The 15442-nt window shown below is 50.4% G+C and overlaps 1 protein-coding gene across 1 annotated transcript in view; it reads right to left on the bottom strand.

Annotated features, from left to right (window-relative positions):
- LOC137142122 (antigen WC1.1-like) overlaps window positions 1-14564 on the bottom strand; it is a 35569-nt gene extending 21005 nt beyond the window's left edge. The window contains exons 1-6 of the mRNA XM_067531353.1: window positions 14354-14564; window positions 13960-14274; window positions 13206-13517; window positions 10505-10819; window positions 1933-2247; window positions 1372-1686 (exon numbers count right to left, since the gene is read on the bottom strand). Coding sequence (XP_067387454.1) covers window positions 1372-1686; window positions 1933-2247; window positions 10505-10819; window positions 13206-13517; window positions 13960-14274; window positions 14354-14564 — 1783 coding nt within the window. The remainder of the gene's footprint in view (window positions 1-1371; window positions 1687-1932; window positions 2248-10504; window positions 10820-13205; window positions 13518-13959; window positions 14275-14353) is intronic.
- Between the last annotated feature and the right edge of the window lie 878 nt (window positions 14565-15442).

Raw genomic sequence — 15442 nt, 5'->3', positions numbered from 1 at the left:
AGCCCAATCACCCCAAATAAGTAGCAAGTTTGGAATTTTGGCTTTAATCATTGTTCGTAACATTTTCAAAACCAACTAAATGATGTGGGAGCCCAAGTGCCATTTTCAGAAGAGACTTAAAGCAACACAAGGGTGAAATCTCCATGGTTCTTGGGCCCCTACGTTACTGGGGGGAAAAAATGAGATTTAAGTCCCTAAGTCACTTAGGCACTCTTCAAAATGTTATTCTTGGGCTTCTAAGTGCCTACATCACTTTGAAATGGACATCAGTCTGCTAATAGTCTGATTAATGTTCTCTAGAACTACAGTGACAAGCACCACAAAAAAGCCCAAGAAGAAATGAATAATTCTGTATTCAGTGCAGTGTGTGTACGGTATGTGTAGTAAATAAGGCCACGACTGATGCAAAAAATAAATATCATTAATCCAGCCAGTTCAAGGAAGGAGGCTTGATGCATGTGCGTGTGTGTGTGTGAAATAATAGGATGTGTGCATGCAATTAGACTGTATCAATGTATATGCAGCACAAAAAAGCATTGCTTTGGCAACCTTAACACTGAAGAAATCTAGCTAATTAAAACTGTTTAATTTTTTTTTATATAAGATAAATATTAGAGTGTGTGTATTTCAAATGCAGTATTTCAGTTTTTAAAGAGATCCAATATATTGGCATGTGGAAATGCAATGAGAATTTTGTTTAGTGGATTAAAATGCTGATTCACTGAGAAGCAAGCTAGAAAAAAGTTTTTTAAAAAAGTGTAAAAAAACAGGGGACATTTTTTTTCAGAAAGGTGTGAAAAAAGCAAGGAGAAAGCAGGACTTTCTCTGTGTCATGCTACCAAAAATAGCCTCTTGACCTCATGTGAGAGAAGGGAAATGGTTACTTTCAGCAGTTTATAATTCAGCCAAACCTGGAAGGAATTTCACTGCACTAGGGAAAGGCACTTTCCTGGCCCCAGCACTGACCTCTTGCCCAATTGCAAAGGCCTGCTGCAAACAATGAGGGACTGAGAACTTCTGAAGATGGTGTTGAGAATATTTTATAACAGGAAGTGTGAAGTAACCTCCTTATTGTAGGTCGCTACTACCTCCCCCTCTAATTACTAGTTCTGTCCCTGCTCCACTGCCCTGCGTAAGGACTTAGTTGTGTCCTTTTTACTGGAGAATCCAGGGCTTTCCCAGGTCACAGCTATTCTTTTGTGATAATATTATTTACTTTTATTTTATTTTTAATATATTTACTGTTATTATACGTGATTTAATAACTAGCTCCCCTTCTCCTTCCTGTGCCCTGAGGTCCCCCTGCTCTAGGGGGCAGTGTCACACACCGAGGGGCAGGTGTCATTAATCCAGCATTTCTCCTGCACTTACCTGAGCAATTCACACCAGCGTCATTGTCGTGTGAGCACTGAGAGGCCCCCAGGGCAGTAACTGGGCAATGCCCCAAATGGGGTTCAGTCCCTTTACAGTGAAATGTGTCTGTCCAGACAGAGCCAGTTCCCTTCCCAAAATACCCTCCTCCCGGAGCCGATACAGCGAATCCACAGTCGAGCTGATGACAGAGAACGTTGGCGTCTGGTAAATCCCAGCGTGAGTCACAGACGGTTCCCCAGGCATCAAGAACCTGGATCTCTACCCTCCCTGAGCACGCTGAGCTGCCGTTCACCAGCCGGAACCCTGTGTGCCCTGGGGAGAAGAGAAAAGATGATTAGATTGGGAGCCTTGGAGCTATTTTATACCAAATCATTAAAGAAAGGGAAGTCAGGGGGGATTTGATGCATTTCTAGTTAGCTTGGATCATTTGGGTTTTACCACAAGCTGATGCCAATCCTGTTATCCTAGCTCACTTCACAGTGAGATCATTTATTTTTCTGCATCCTAATCTAGAATACACATCACTGGGGGTTTAAAGACTTTGCACTGAATTCTTACGTGCGCATATGACTCCAGCATCATTTGCATGTGAGCATGTATGACTGATGTTCAGTATCCTGGGACAGTACGCATGGTGTGACTCATTCCCCTCACATTGGAGTTTTTCAGTCCAGATCGGTCCATATCCTTCTCCAAAGTGAGCTCCTCCTGGGATAGCTAGAGCTGTTCCACACTGTAGTTCATTACAGATAACGGTGGCAGCTTTGAGATCAAAGTGGGCATCACAGACAGTGGTCCATGTTTCTCCATCTCTTATCTCCACACGTCCCGAGCAGGCAGTGTCCCCTCCAACCAGCCGGGGCTTAATGTTTCCTAGAGAGTCAAAGAAGGCAGGAATTTACAACAGGACCTAGGGATTTAGATGCTCCACTGCCATAGAACTTTGGCTAAAGCCCATCCTGGTTCAGTGGCAAAGTGTAGGTAGCAGTTAGAAACAAAACGGCACAGTGGACATGGAAAACCGTAGAACTAGAGAGCAATCAATATACATTAGAAGATATGATGTTATTATTCCTCATTTTATTTTTGTGTATTTGATTTTCCTTCCTAAGTCTAGTATTTTGCACTTGTCTACATTGAATTGTAATGTATTGATTTCAGACCAATTCTCCAATTTACCAAGGGGATTTTGAGTTCTAATCCTTCTTCCAAAGAGCTTGCAATTCCTCCCATCTTGGTGTAATCCAGACATTTAATGTATGTATTCTCTACTCCATCATCCAAGTCATTAATGAAAATATTGAGTAGTGCCAGCCCCAAACCAGTGGTAATATTTATTTATCCACAGGAACATACTGATCAGAAAGAAAAGGGTTAAAGCAACTAAAGGCCTACAGGCCTATGTCTTACTAAAGCTCAGCATTGCCCTTGAAACCTGGGCTGGCCCAAACTATCCCAGGTACCCCTGTTTCTGAGGACTGGTTTCAGTCTTTTTTCCTGCAGACTGTGTCCCTTCCGCTCTGTTAATCAGGGGTCCCCTTTTAACAGTTCCCAAGCTCTCTGTGATGGAGTGTCTACCCCACCCAGATGTAAAACGGTTTAATCCCAGGTGTGAGCAGTGGAGGTGAGTCCTCCAAAGAGCCTAGAGAAGCTGCATTGGGTTCATCCATTCAGGGAAGGGCTAGAGTGACCAACCAATCAGGGCCCAGCAGGCTCACCTAAAAGCAGCTGCTGGGCCAGAGTTGGTTAGTTGCTGCTTGGAACTCAGGATGGGAGGACTGGGTTCCTGGTAGGTGGATGGAAGCTAGCACCATAGACAAAGCAGTTACTGGCATGGACCAGGGGAGCAAAAGGGAGCTGCTGGTTGACTGCTAGGATTGACATGCTGAGGCCCTGAGGTAAGGATGAAGAAGGTGCTGGGACCACAGGGAAGTGGCCCAGGGAAATCTACTGAGCAGTTGGAGGGGAGGCAGCATGTGGCTGCCAACTACAGGGTCCCTGGGCTGGACCCAGGGTACTGGGTGGGCCCAGATTCCCCACATTTGCCATTGAGGGAAGTGGCTAGATGAATGGACTGCAAATACCGAACTCCAGGATGAGGAAACACTGATGGTGACATGGCTGGAGGGCCGAGTCATGAAGAGGACGTGGCAGTTCCTGGAGAGGCTGCCAGTGGACGAGGAGGCAGTGACTTTGTGCAAACCATGGACGGGGATGTCATCCTTGAGCTAATCCCCAACAGTGACCAGGAGGAGTCTCCAGTCCAGTGGTGAGTGCTGTGCCCCAAGACAGGTCCCTCCCCTCTCCCAATCTATGGAGGGGGTTGTGTCCAATGGCAAAAGATAAATGGACTTGACACCTGTATTTTCAGACATGCGTCAGTCACTAGGTTATCTGAAGCCATTGTCTGCTTTCCCAGGACAAGGGAGAGCTCCAGCAGGAGTTACCCTTTGAACAGCTGTAGGAAATGGAAAAAGAGCAATCAAAGAAATAGAGGTACACGTGACATTCATAAAAATGCAGGGGTCATAAGAGACAAACAACTGAACATGAGCTCCCACTGTGATGTTGTAGCTAATGTGGTCCTGGGATGGATACACATGGTGTATTCAACATGAAATTTGCTCCCAAGAACCCCAGCAGATGCTGAGTGAATCTGACATTCTTGTCACCACTGCTAACAGTAAGACAGGAATGTCCATTTCTCATAGTCAGTGCTGGGGCTTCCAGTGTCTATGGTGGTGGGGCAGCCCTGCCATGTGGAACGCCCTGGGCTGGGGAATCCTGGCCCAGCTGGGAATGCGGTAGCCCATCCCAGGACTTCTTGGCTCTCGCAGCTGGAAGCCAAGACCTGGGTAAAGCTGGGGCTCCCAGAGATTTCAGGTGCCGGTCTGCATGGCAGGGCTGCCCCAGAGCTGTGGAACCTAGGAGACCAGGGTCTCTGGTCTCAGGACAGTGCTCACCATGGGGCTGCCCTAGAGACATGAGCTCTGGAAGACTGGGGTACCCAGCTCCAGGGTACTTTGCATGGCATGACTGACTGTTGTCTGCCAGGCAAGTTGGATGGGAACCATGCAGGTTTCTGCCACAACCCTGCCTTTGGTTTGAGGAAAGTTCACTGAATCTGATTCTCTTTCATGAGAAAGTTTGGGTTCAACAAACTGGCATTTTCCAATGAAACTCCTTTCATCAGATAATTTCTGCCGAGCTCTAGTAGGGAGGTGGTTTTACTTCTTTGTACAGCATTGGTGAAATTGATACTGCATCCAGTGATAGTGTACACGTTTTAAGAGGGATGTTAAAAAATTGGAAAGGGTGAGGAAAAGAGCCACAAAAATAATTTGATGGCTTCAAAATTAGCCTTGCAATGAGAGATTTCAGGAGCTTTTGCAGTACAGATCCCACTGACTTCAGTTTACAGCAGCGAGTGCTCAGCACTTCTGCAAATCAGACCCCACAGTCTCAAGTGTGCCACCCGTAAAATGAGCAACCGTTATGAAACATTTGGTTTCAGTGACTTGCCAAGCATCACTTAGTGGCTCTGTGGCAGAGGCAGGGATAGAATCCAATTCCCCGGGGCAGCATTCAACTGTCTGAACAATGAGACCCTCCTTTCTCTGCCTGCAACCCCCTGCCTCAGACACAGCAGGCTTTACAGTTTCTGCAACAAATGAGGCAGGGGTCCTACAGACAACCGCTTGCTTCACTCCACAACCCTAATTCAGAGCACTGTCTATCCTGTGCACTGAATGAGCCAGGGTTCCTGTGGAGAAAATAGCATGTCAGAATGTAATGAAAGACTGTATGTCAATGTGTATGTACAAGTGGCGCAAAATAAAGTTGCAAAGACAACTTCAATTCTGCCATTTCCTTATATTTTAAGGCTCAACTTTGCAAACTGAATGTTCCTATCAGTAAGTTTTGTGCTTAATTTCCTAGGTTCTTAAAAAAGAAAACAGAAAAACCAGATGTTCCAAGATGTGGAATCATATTGACATGCACATGGCTCACCAGTAGGGTTGGACCTTTAGATCCACCACACAAACCTCTGCCACTTGAGGTAATAGAGTAACTGACAGCAGTCGCAGGTTGTCATCCTCTTTGTGGACCAGCACTAGAGGGGATCAGAAGATTGTTGGCGTTTGACAAATATGTGACAGCAGGGGAATGGCAAAACTCTGTGATCCTGGGCTCCATTCCAGGCACTGGAGAGGAACGTGCTCTAGTGGTGACAGATCCTTCTTCTCCTGTTTCCCCACGTTTATCCCCTTCTTCCCCCTCCACTCCAACCTGTCCCCGTCCCAGTCCTGTCTCTTCCCCATCCCTTGCTCTGTGTCCTAGCCCATTCTCCTTGTCTACCCATCTCCAGACCTTCTCATTCCCAGTCCTAGACTCCTTGCCCAGCAAGCCCTAGACTTCACCTCTGTCTTCCCAGACAGGTCCCAGTTTTCCCTGTTCCCTGTGCTGCCCCTCCCCTCTGAGATACTCATCAGACCCATTTCTCTCCCCACCCTTATCTTGAGATGTCCTGTCTTCGCCCCAGCCCCAGTTTCACTCCCCTGATGCCTCACCCCATCTCAGGGCTTCTCCACACACACACTCAGTTTGTGGCACACTGGGGTGTAAATTCACCCCGCACTAGCCGGCTGAGCACGGAATGTCCACGTGGACCCTGCTGCTGCTGTGCATTAACATTTTCCTAGTGCTTTGAAACGGCAGTAGATGGAAGCGCACTGGGGAACGGTTAGCGCCTGACAGCACGTCCGCATGGACACTGAGTGCATGGCAGGCCAGTGCAGGGCAGATTTACACCCCAGCCTGCCACACACTTAATGTTCATGTAGCTGTGCTCCCAGTCTTCCCACCCCACCCTGCATGCCTATTCCAGTCTCTTTGCCCAGTTAGTTTTAGACTCCCCCCACACCCTGGCTCCTCATCTGATCTGTCTCTCCTCACCCACCCCCAGTTCCTCCCCAGGGCTTCCCAGTCCCAGACTCCTCGCCCAGTCTCCCCCAGCTCCCAGTCTCCTGGTTCAGCAAGTCCCAGTCTCTATCCCCGACTCCCTGTTCGAGTCACCCTGCCTAGCCAGTCCTAGTCTCTTCCCCACACCCTCCTCCTAGTCCCAGTCTCCTTGCCGAGCAAGTCTCCATCTCCCGCTTTCTCTCTCAGTCCCAGTTTCTCTCCCCCCCCCAGTATGCAGGCTCAGAACGTCCTGCTCCCTCCCCCGCCCCCCCCAGCCACCGCACTGGTTCCTCTCCCCGTCTGCTCTCTCCCTCTTACCCCAGTCTGGTTCTTGCCACTTCTACGTTCAATTCAGGGAACTTCCTTTCCGTACTGCCTGGGCCCAATAGGGGAAGACACACTCTCTGTGGCATAGTGCCGGGAGTGAACAGATGAGCTGCACTCTGATTGTGATGCTGGCAGACCAGATGACAGCTCATGGCAAAGCCCCAGGTTGCACTGAACGCCTACAAATGCACAGCCAGGCCAACTGACGTGCATTAGTGTAGGTCAAAGTGACTGTTGAGTGTATGTGATGTTTAATATTCAAGAAAACTAATGCACTGTTACTTGTATTTTCATTTATCTGTATCCCATTATAATGCAATAGGAAACATTTACACTCTATATACCCCTGTAACCAAATAACCCATCAAAGAAGACAGACGCCTTGTGGGATACAAATGAAGAAGCCCCGTGGAACACAAATTAACAGGAAAGTGCCAATGTCAAAGCTAGTGGCCATTGTGTGTGATGATGGGAGATCAGAGACTCTAAATGCATTCGTCACCCTCCATCATCAAAGGAAGAGCCCACATGGGCAGTGACCCTAGCAGCTTGTTTTCTGGGAGAAGAAGCTATAAGTTTGGATTCAGGGAAAGATCCTTCATCTCTGGGCTGTTTGGATTCTAACAAGGTGGAATAACTGAATGAGAAGATGGAGATCGCCAGAGTTATACTGGGAAGCTCTGCGAGACTTTTGAGAAACTGGCAGATTAGAAGATCTCTGCTACCATTGGAATTATAGACTGTGACTCACCTGTACGTATGTTATCTGCTTCAGCCTCCCAGTAACTCTCATTTCCTTTTAGCTAATAACGTTTTGTTAGTTTGGTATGGAATTGGCTACCAGCATTGTCTATGGTGTAGGATCTAGGATACCCATTGATCTGGGGTAAGCGCGTGGTATCTTGGGACTGGGAGCAACCTGAATGTGGTGTTATTTTTGGTGAAAGTGACCATTTTATCACATAGTCCATCTTGCCTGGATGCAAGACAGACTGGAGAGTCTAAGGGGACTGTGTGACTCCCTGGTAGGAGTGTTACAGTGACCCAGGAGCTCGCATTTGTTACTGGCTTGGTGAAATCCAATGATCGAACACACCACCAGTTTGGGGTGTCTGCCCTGTCGTCTGACAGTCTGACCTGAGCTAGGGACCCACAGTTGTTAGCCACTTCAGACAGCATGACACTGATCGCTTAGACACCATTTAGTCCCCCAGAGAAAGCTGATTGAGGTAATTCAATAACAAAGCTTATGGGCTGGGTATAGGGTGTCCAAATGTCCCGATTTTATAGTCCCGATATTCAGGGCTTTGTCTTATATAGGTGCCTATTACACCTCAACCCCCTCCTGATTTTTCACACTTACTATCTGGTCACCCTAGCTGGGTTGGATTCAGGGCCAAGTAGCCCATCAGACCAAATCTGATAAAGAGGCACTGAAGGACACCCCAGGTGAGAGAGAGAGAGGAGCAGGGATAGCTGAGCCCAGTCCCAAAAAGGTTGCAGAGAAGGGAGATCTCTGTTCCCCTCAGATCCTGACAAGAGGGCCAAAAACCCAGACAATATTGTAAATAGACTGTTTCCTGAGGACTAATGGTGTTGTTGTAGGGAACTGAAAATATGTGTCACTGTGAATGTGCAACTAATGGGGTCTGTGCACTTTTTGCAGGGTAAGAAGACAGGAGCAGGGACACATCCTGGTTCACTCCCTTGTCTCAGTTCTGGTGCCTGTTGTCACTCTGATCCACAGCCCCCAGGAGCAACTTTCAGAGAAAGGTCCTCCCTTCCTGCAATCCCCGGCCTTACTGGCTAAGCACATTCCCACTGCTGTAACAACTGAGGTAACAGGGTGACTGCAGCCCAGGGATGTTGTGGGGCTCAGCCTCACCAACCTTGTGGATACCCCTCCTGAAGGAGCCTGGGACCACGGCAGGAGCTGCCCAAGATTCACAAGAGCAACCACCCTGCGAACTGCGCTAGAGGGGCCATGACCCAAACTGAAAGGACAGTGGCAGGAAGCAGCCCAGGGAAGTGGATTTAGACTCCCTGCTGGGAGAGCCACCCTGTTCAGGGATTGACACACACAAAGCCCTGGGCTGGGGCCTGGTGGAGAGGGAGGACCTCAGTTCCCTACCCCACCGCCTAAAAGACTGGGGCTATTCAATCTGGAAAACAAGGGGCAGCAGATCAGGTGCACCAACCACTACATTGCCTGACCCTTCAAAAACCTTGTTACAAACCCTACATTTATTCCCACTGCAAACTTGCAGCTCCAGCTCAGATGCAGGCGCAGTTGTACAGAAAGGTGCACAGAAGGGACTTTTGCTCTGATACTCCTTGGTGTGTGTGCAGCTTCCTGGTGAGGTTCTAAGAGAAGGACTTCCTATTGTGCACTTGCTAGGTGTGAAGTACAAGGCATCGCAGTTATTACCAGGTTAGGGATATTACACTGGCAAAGGCCAATCTGTTTTTTGCAGAGTTTTGAAGTCTTTGCAATTCAGCTCATTTTTATAGTGTTCCTGCCCACCCTATATTTTTTATTTGTTAGAAATACTAGGAAATAGCATAAACCTCCCTTCCCCCACCCCCAGGTGACGAGAACATTAAGGTTTCTCACTGAAACACTCAAAATCCAGGACAGACTTACAATTAAACAGTATTACTGTGCTGTGTAGGGCTGTGCTGTGTGGGGCTGAGGTATGTTCTGGCTGAGCCCTCTGTGCTGCGCCAGATCTACAGGGTATCAGAGAGTTTGAAAATGTCTATTATTGCTTGGTCCAAAATGTGACAAGTAACAAAACAGACCAGGGGGTGCCCCAGGTTAAATCTAATTCTGGCCAAGCTGGGAGAATCCACCCATTCCTTGGTCACCACATGAGGGTGGGAAAGGGGCTACATAAAATGCCCCCCACATATCTGTACATCTGCGGCTGGGTGTCTAGGTCTGGATTTTAGGGTCAGGGTAACATTTTCAAAAGTGCCTCAGTGACATAGGAGCTCACGTGATATTTTCAAAAATGACTCAGGGCCAGATTTCAAAGGCCCTGGCAGGTGGCTGGAAATGCAGACAGGGGCTGGTGGGATTTTCCAAAACTCCTGGGGTTTGGCACCAGGCACATTTGTAAATCCCACTGGGTGCCTGTCTGCAGTTTTAGACACCTCGACATCTTGAAATATCTGGCCCTTAGTGATAGTCTCAATGAAAGTCAGTGCAAGTTGGGCACCAAACTCCTGTTGCCTTCTTTGGAAATCCCATGGTAAAGATATATAGAGTTTTGCAAACAAAAGTTAATGGTTACAAACAGATACATGATTTGCAAGCAGGCAAGTTCCCTTATTAAGTGAGTCTCATTAATTTTTCTAAGGCAATGATGAAGTTTCCCAAATATTTTTTCCCCAAAGTGGCGACTGGCAACCACAGCCACAGACCGTGTGGGGCAGGTGACAGCAGCACTACTAAGTGCCCTGACAAACAACTGCATCCTTAGGAAACCTTCAGCCCTGCACAGCAGGCAAGCTCCAGGCCGGATCAGAGATCCCTCCCTCATGAGCCTCGACCCCTGGCCACGGGTCCCACAGCTGAGACCTACTCAGACAAAAAAGGGAAAGGAAAGACGTGGCATTGAAACAACTGGAAATGCGATAATGAAAAGGCTTCATAGTTTCATGGGGGATCCTCCATGGCCAGTGACAGGAATAGTAATAATTACAGCTCAGCAATGACAGGACTTGCTCTGGTTTCTGTTCATTTCTCATTAGGTTCACAGGCACACGAAACCCTCGCGGTTCAAATCTTTTTGTCTCAGGGAATTTGCCTTTCAGGATTGAGTTGGCTGATTCTTACCTGAGCAGGTCACTCCAGCATCCTCTGTGTGATTGCAGTTATGCACACCCCATCCCCTGTTCCCGCAGTGCCAGAGATCAGTCTCAGTACCACGACAGGCAACGTCATCCAGCCAAATCTGTCCAGATCCTGCTCCAAAATGAGCATTATAATGGACACTGACAGCAGATCCACATCCCAACTGCTTACAGACAACCGCAGCATCTTCCATGTCCCAGTAATCACTACACACCGTCCCCCACTGATCCTCGTGTTTAACCTCCACTCTCCCAGCACAGGGGCTGCCTCCATCCGCCAGCCGCAGCTCGTCAGCACCTGCAAAGAGACACAGAGCAGGGTCAGAGCGAGCAGGGAGCCCCTCCCCAGCCTTGTCACAGCAGAGTCCGCGCCCGGCAGCAGGGATCCGCGCCCAGAGCCATGAGACGGGCACGTGCCCAGAGCTGCCGCGTGGAGCCACCTCCTCACGTCTCAGGGCCTCACACGGGCTGTCAGTGCTGCAGCGCTCGCCATTTTATCACCACGCTGCCATTTGGGGGTTTTCACCTGTCTCGTGATAACAGGATGGAAGGCGCCAAGTCACCGAGTTTCCCTGAATCCAAATGGCGCCAGCTCCCGTCACTGTCAGTGGGGCTGGACCTGGTGAGATGCTGCCATCTCCCGACAGTCTGTCAGCGTGTGGGGGAGTCACTCCGCCCTGAGTAAAGATGGCTGCCAGCTCCCTGTGTTTGCAAGGGGACTGAAGCCCACAGGGAACATGGCTGCCCCTGTGTGGCTCAGGGGGCTGGACAGGACCCAGGGACTGAGGAGGGCAGCAGAGACCCTGTGAAAGGAGGGTGGAGAGTGAGGGGAGCAGGGGACTGGGGGGGCAGGAGGCAGATTTAGGAGTTGCAGGGAAGGGGGTGAAGACAATGAGTGGTCAGGGGAGAGGAGAGGAGAGGGGGTTTGGAGCAGGGGTCAGGAGGCACAGAGGGGAGCAGGGTCTGGAAAGGGGGGAACAGGGAGCCAGAGTGAGGAGGGTGAGTCTGGAGATGGGGGCAGAAGGGAGTTAACAGGGAGGGAGCAGAGAGGGTCAGGAGGGAGGGGAGGGGACAGGGATCTGGAATGGGGCAGTACAGATGGAGCAGAAGGGGTCTGGGGTGCCGGGAGAGGAAGGAGTGTGGGGACAGAGTGAGGAATCAGGGACAGGCGGGAGAGAGGAAAGGAGAGTGGGGTGGGGCAGAAGGCGGGATGAGGAGAAGAGGGGCTCTGAAAGGGGGAAGGAGCAGAGGGGTGGGGACGGGTGACCTTGTGCAGGGCAGGAGAGAGGGGGCCTGAAGCAGGGCAGCAAGAGTGTGGGGAGGGCAGAGGGTGTGGAGCAGGGATGAGAGGGAGGGAGGCAGTCTGGAGCAGAGGGCAGGAGGGAGGAGGGGGGCTGGAGGGGGCAGTCTGGGGCAGGTGGAGATGGGGAGTATTGGGGAGGGGAATGGGGTCAGGATCAGGGAGGGAAAGGGTCAGGAGTGGGGGCAGGAGGTGAGGGGTGGAAGGAGAGGGGAGGGGATCTGGGGGGGGATGTGCTACCCAGACTCCGGCAGAGAAGCTGAGGAGTCAGGCAGGGAATTGTGGCTCTTTGCAAAAGGTTAAACCAATCCCGCCCTGTCACGGTGCAGGACAGTGGAGGTGAGCGGCTGGTGTCCGTGTGCAGGTCGCCGATATCTCGGCCTGTAACTCACCCCGAGCAGCAGCACAAGTTGTGTGTGCGAGTGTGAGCCCGGCTGTGTTCATTAGCTCAGTGGGTCTCCAACTCGTTCCCAGCCAGCCCTACGTCTGCCAGAGGCAATGGAGCAGGAGGGGAGAGTGAAGGCAGCGCTGGGCCATGGCCGGCAGTGCCCATCTCCGGGGTGAGCAGAGGGTAAGCGCAGTCTGCAGCCGAGCAGCCAGGCAGAGTTGTGCTGTTTGGGTGCATTGAAGGTGACGTTGCAGCCTGCGATTCGCACCCCGCTCTGGCCGAGGAGCCGAGGGGAGTTCAAATGTCCAGAGACAGACTGAATAACGTGACTGGCTGGTCTTTACAGGCTCATGATTCTTGATCTGTGGAGCTTGACAATGCTGCCTTGTGCTCCCCACCGGAGCTTCGTCCCCCCGCCTGCCCCACACATTTCCCTCTGCCACGGGGCCCTTCCCCTCCTTCTGCTCTGGATCTCTTAAGGTAGCTCAGTGGTTTGTGCGCATGCTTTGCATGTATGAGGCTCTGGGTTAAATCCCCAGCACCTCTAGTTTGTTCTGCTCTGAGCAGTGGGTTGGACTCGATGATCTCTTGAGGTCCCTTCCAACTCTAATATTCTATGATCCAGGAACTACTCCTCCCTCTTCTCTTCTCCCCTTTCCACCTAGCCCCTCTGCCCTGCATGTACAGGCTGCTCTACCCCGGATGAGCAGCACAAGCTGGCTGCTGGGAGAAAAGCCACTGGCAGGGCGTGGGACCCAGAGGAGCGGGTGGGCCTGGGTCTCTACCCCACTCCCTGGGCAGACGGGGTAACTGGTGATGCCCTAGCCCACTACAAGAGGCAAAAGCGTGAGACCCACTAGGGTGAAGCCGGCCGTTTGACACTAGAGTAACAAACTGCAATAATTATATGAAACCCTTTCAGTGACCTAGACCTGACCACTGAGAGCCTGTGTGTGTGTATGTGTGTGTGTGTGTGTATGTCCATTTGCTATTTACCTTGGCAGGAGAGGTGGGTTTCTTCTACTCTGTTACACGACTGTGGTTTCCAAGGGTCTGACGGGCATTGCCACAGGGAGCTGTGCTGCTCATTGCACCGAACACCATCCACCCAGGTGGGGCCAGAGCCGCTTCCATGTGGAGAGTTTCTCAAAAGAGTCCCTGCGTCTCCACAGTCCAAGTGTTTGCATATAAGCGCCATGGTGACTGCATCCATAGGACTGCTGCAAACACTGCCCCACGTCCCATTGTAGAAAACCTCCAGCCGCCCAGCACAGTCACTGCCATTCACCAGCTTCAGATCCACGAACTCTAGGAGGAAATGCACAGGTTGGGTGTGAGGTTTTCTGAGTGTGACACACACTGGGGTGTGAAGGCTGAAATCCCAGAGATCACTAACAAACCTGCCCATTCTTCTACAGCAGCAAGATTCATCTGAGGAATCAAAGAGATTCTTCCAGAGACCAGTGACAGGCCCATGAACACTGGAATTGTTATTTAAAAGACACCATTTACCAACAGTGACACACAGCGTTACCCAAGATTCACAAATTACCCCATGTTCTAAGGCTAAGGAAATAATGTGACATTTCCAGTCCCTCTTAGTATTAGCTGTTGACACTGCAGGTGGGTAGGTGGGGGAGAAAGAGAAAGGAGATAAACTTTCTGTCATCGTTGGCTCATTGCTCAAACACCCCTATGCTGCATTAAGTCCCCTGCTGACCAGACTCACAGGAGCATTCAGAGAACAAACCTGAACAAAGAACTCCTGCATTGTCTTTGTGTCTGCAGTTGTGCTGGCCCCAACCCCTGGAAGGACACTCCCAGAGATCTGATTCGTTCCCAGAGCAGTTCACATCATCCAGCCAGATCTGTCCAGATCCTTGCCCATAATGAGCAGAGACAGTTGCATTGATGGCGTGTCCACATCCCAGTTGTTTGCAAACGACGTTGGAGTCTGGTAGGTCCCAGGAATCATCACAGACTGTTCCCCAGGTGCCATTGTAATAAATCTCCACTCTCCCGGCACAGCGACCTGCCCCATCCACCAGTCTGATCTGCCTGCTCCCTGCAGGGAGAGAACCCAGCTGTTAATATGTATTTTCCCACTGAACAGAAAATGTTTGTGAGATTTGGAAATGAATCACCTGAGCAAACGACACCGACGTCCTCAGCAATTCCTGCCTGGGCTGTCTCAGGTGTGGAGATGTTGCAGAGAGTCAGATTAGCCTCATTTCCTGCACACTGGACCCTTCTCAGCCCCACGGGGCCCGTTCCTCGCTCAGACTTAGGGAAGTTATAAGCTTTCTCAGCGACTCCGCACTGGAGCTGCCTGCACACCACGCTGGCGTCGTTCATGTCCCACTTGTCATCCCGCACTCTGCCCCACACACCACGGAGGGAAATCTCCACTCTCCCATCGCACCGGCTCTCCCCATTCCACAGTCTGAGCGACTCCCAACGACCTGGGCTCAGGAGAGATGGGACATAGACTGAATAACACTCTCTGTTGTGCACTAGAAATATTCCAGAGTGCACATGAAATGCTGGACTGTTTCTAAGTGAGAAGGAACAGCCCAGTGATAAGAGTGTGTCCCAGTGTTAAAGGGAACAGCCTCTGTCAGAAGATACTTTTCATTTGACTCTATAAGTGGAAGGTGCTGTAAGGATTGCAATACTCTGAGTGTGTCAGAGGGACTTGCTAGCAGACACTGTAAAGGAGTGAACGAGGGCATTCCCGGAGATCAGTGAAAGAGAAAGACAAGCAGCAGAGTCAGTTCAGGACACACCCAGCTGGCTGTGTCTGGTACAGTGTGTGCCAGGGTGGCAACCTGACGGAGGCTGTGTGTGTGCACTAGGTCCAAGCAGGTCAAGGATCTTGGAAGCCAAATAACATTTCAAGCCTAAGAGTGAAATCCTGACCCCACTGAAGGAAATGATAAAACCTCCATTGACTGCAACGGAGCCAGGAGTTCACCCTAAGACTGGAGCAGGGGAATGAGTCCAACTACCCAGTGCAGTGTGAGGGTAGAGAGTAGACTGGGGGCTGTCCAAGGAGGTTCATGGATGTAACTGGTTACCACAGCCCCGGAGGAAGGGCAGATGGGCTTGTGACAGATGGAGCTCGTAAGGAAGGGACCAGGGGGAGGAGTTGCATGGTATGTTAGAGAGCAGTATGATTGCTCAGAGCTCCAGCATGAAACTGGAGAAAAGCCTGCTGAGAGTCTCTGGGTTAA

Source organism: Emydura macquarii, unplaced genomic scaffold, assembly GCF_026122565.2.
Source record: "Emydura macquarii macquarii isolate MOO-44397 ecotype Brisbane River unplaced genomic scaffold, CSIRO-AGI_Emac_v2 contig_3163, whole genome shotgun sequence".
NCBI classification, from domain to species: domain Eukaryota; kingdom Metazoa; phylum Chordata; order Testudines; family Chelidae; genus Emydura; species Emydura macquarii.
The sequence above is the reverse complement of the archived record's forward strand: the minus strand, read 5'-3'. Positions and strand labels throughout refer to the sequence as shown.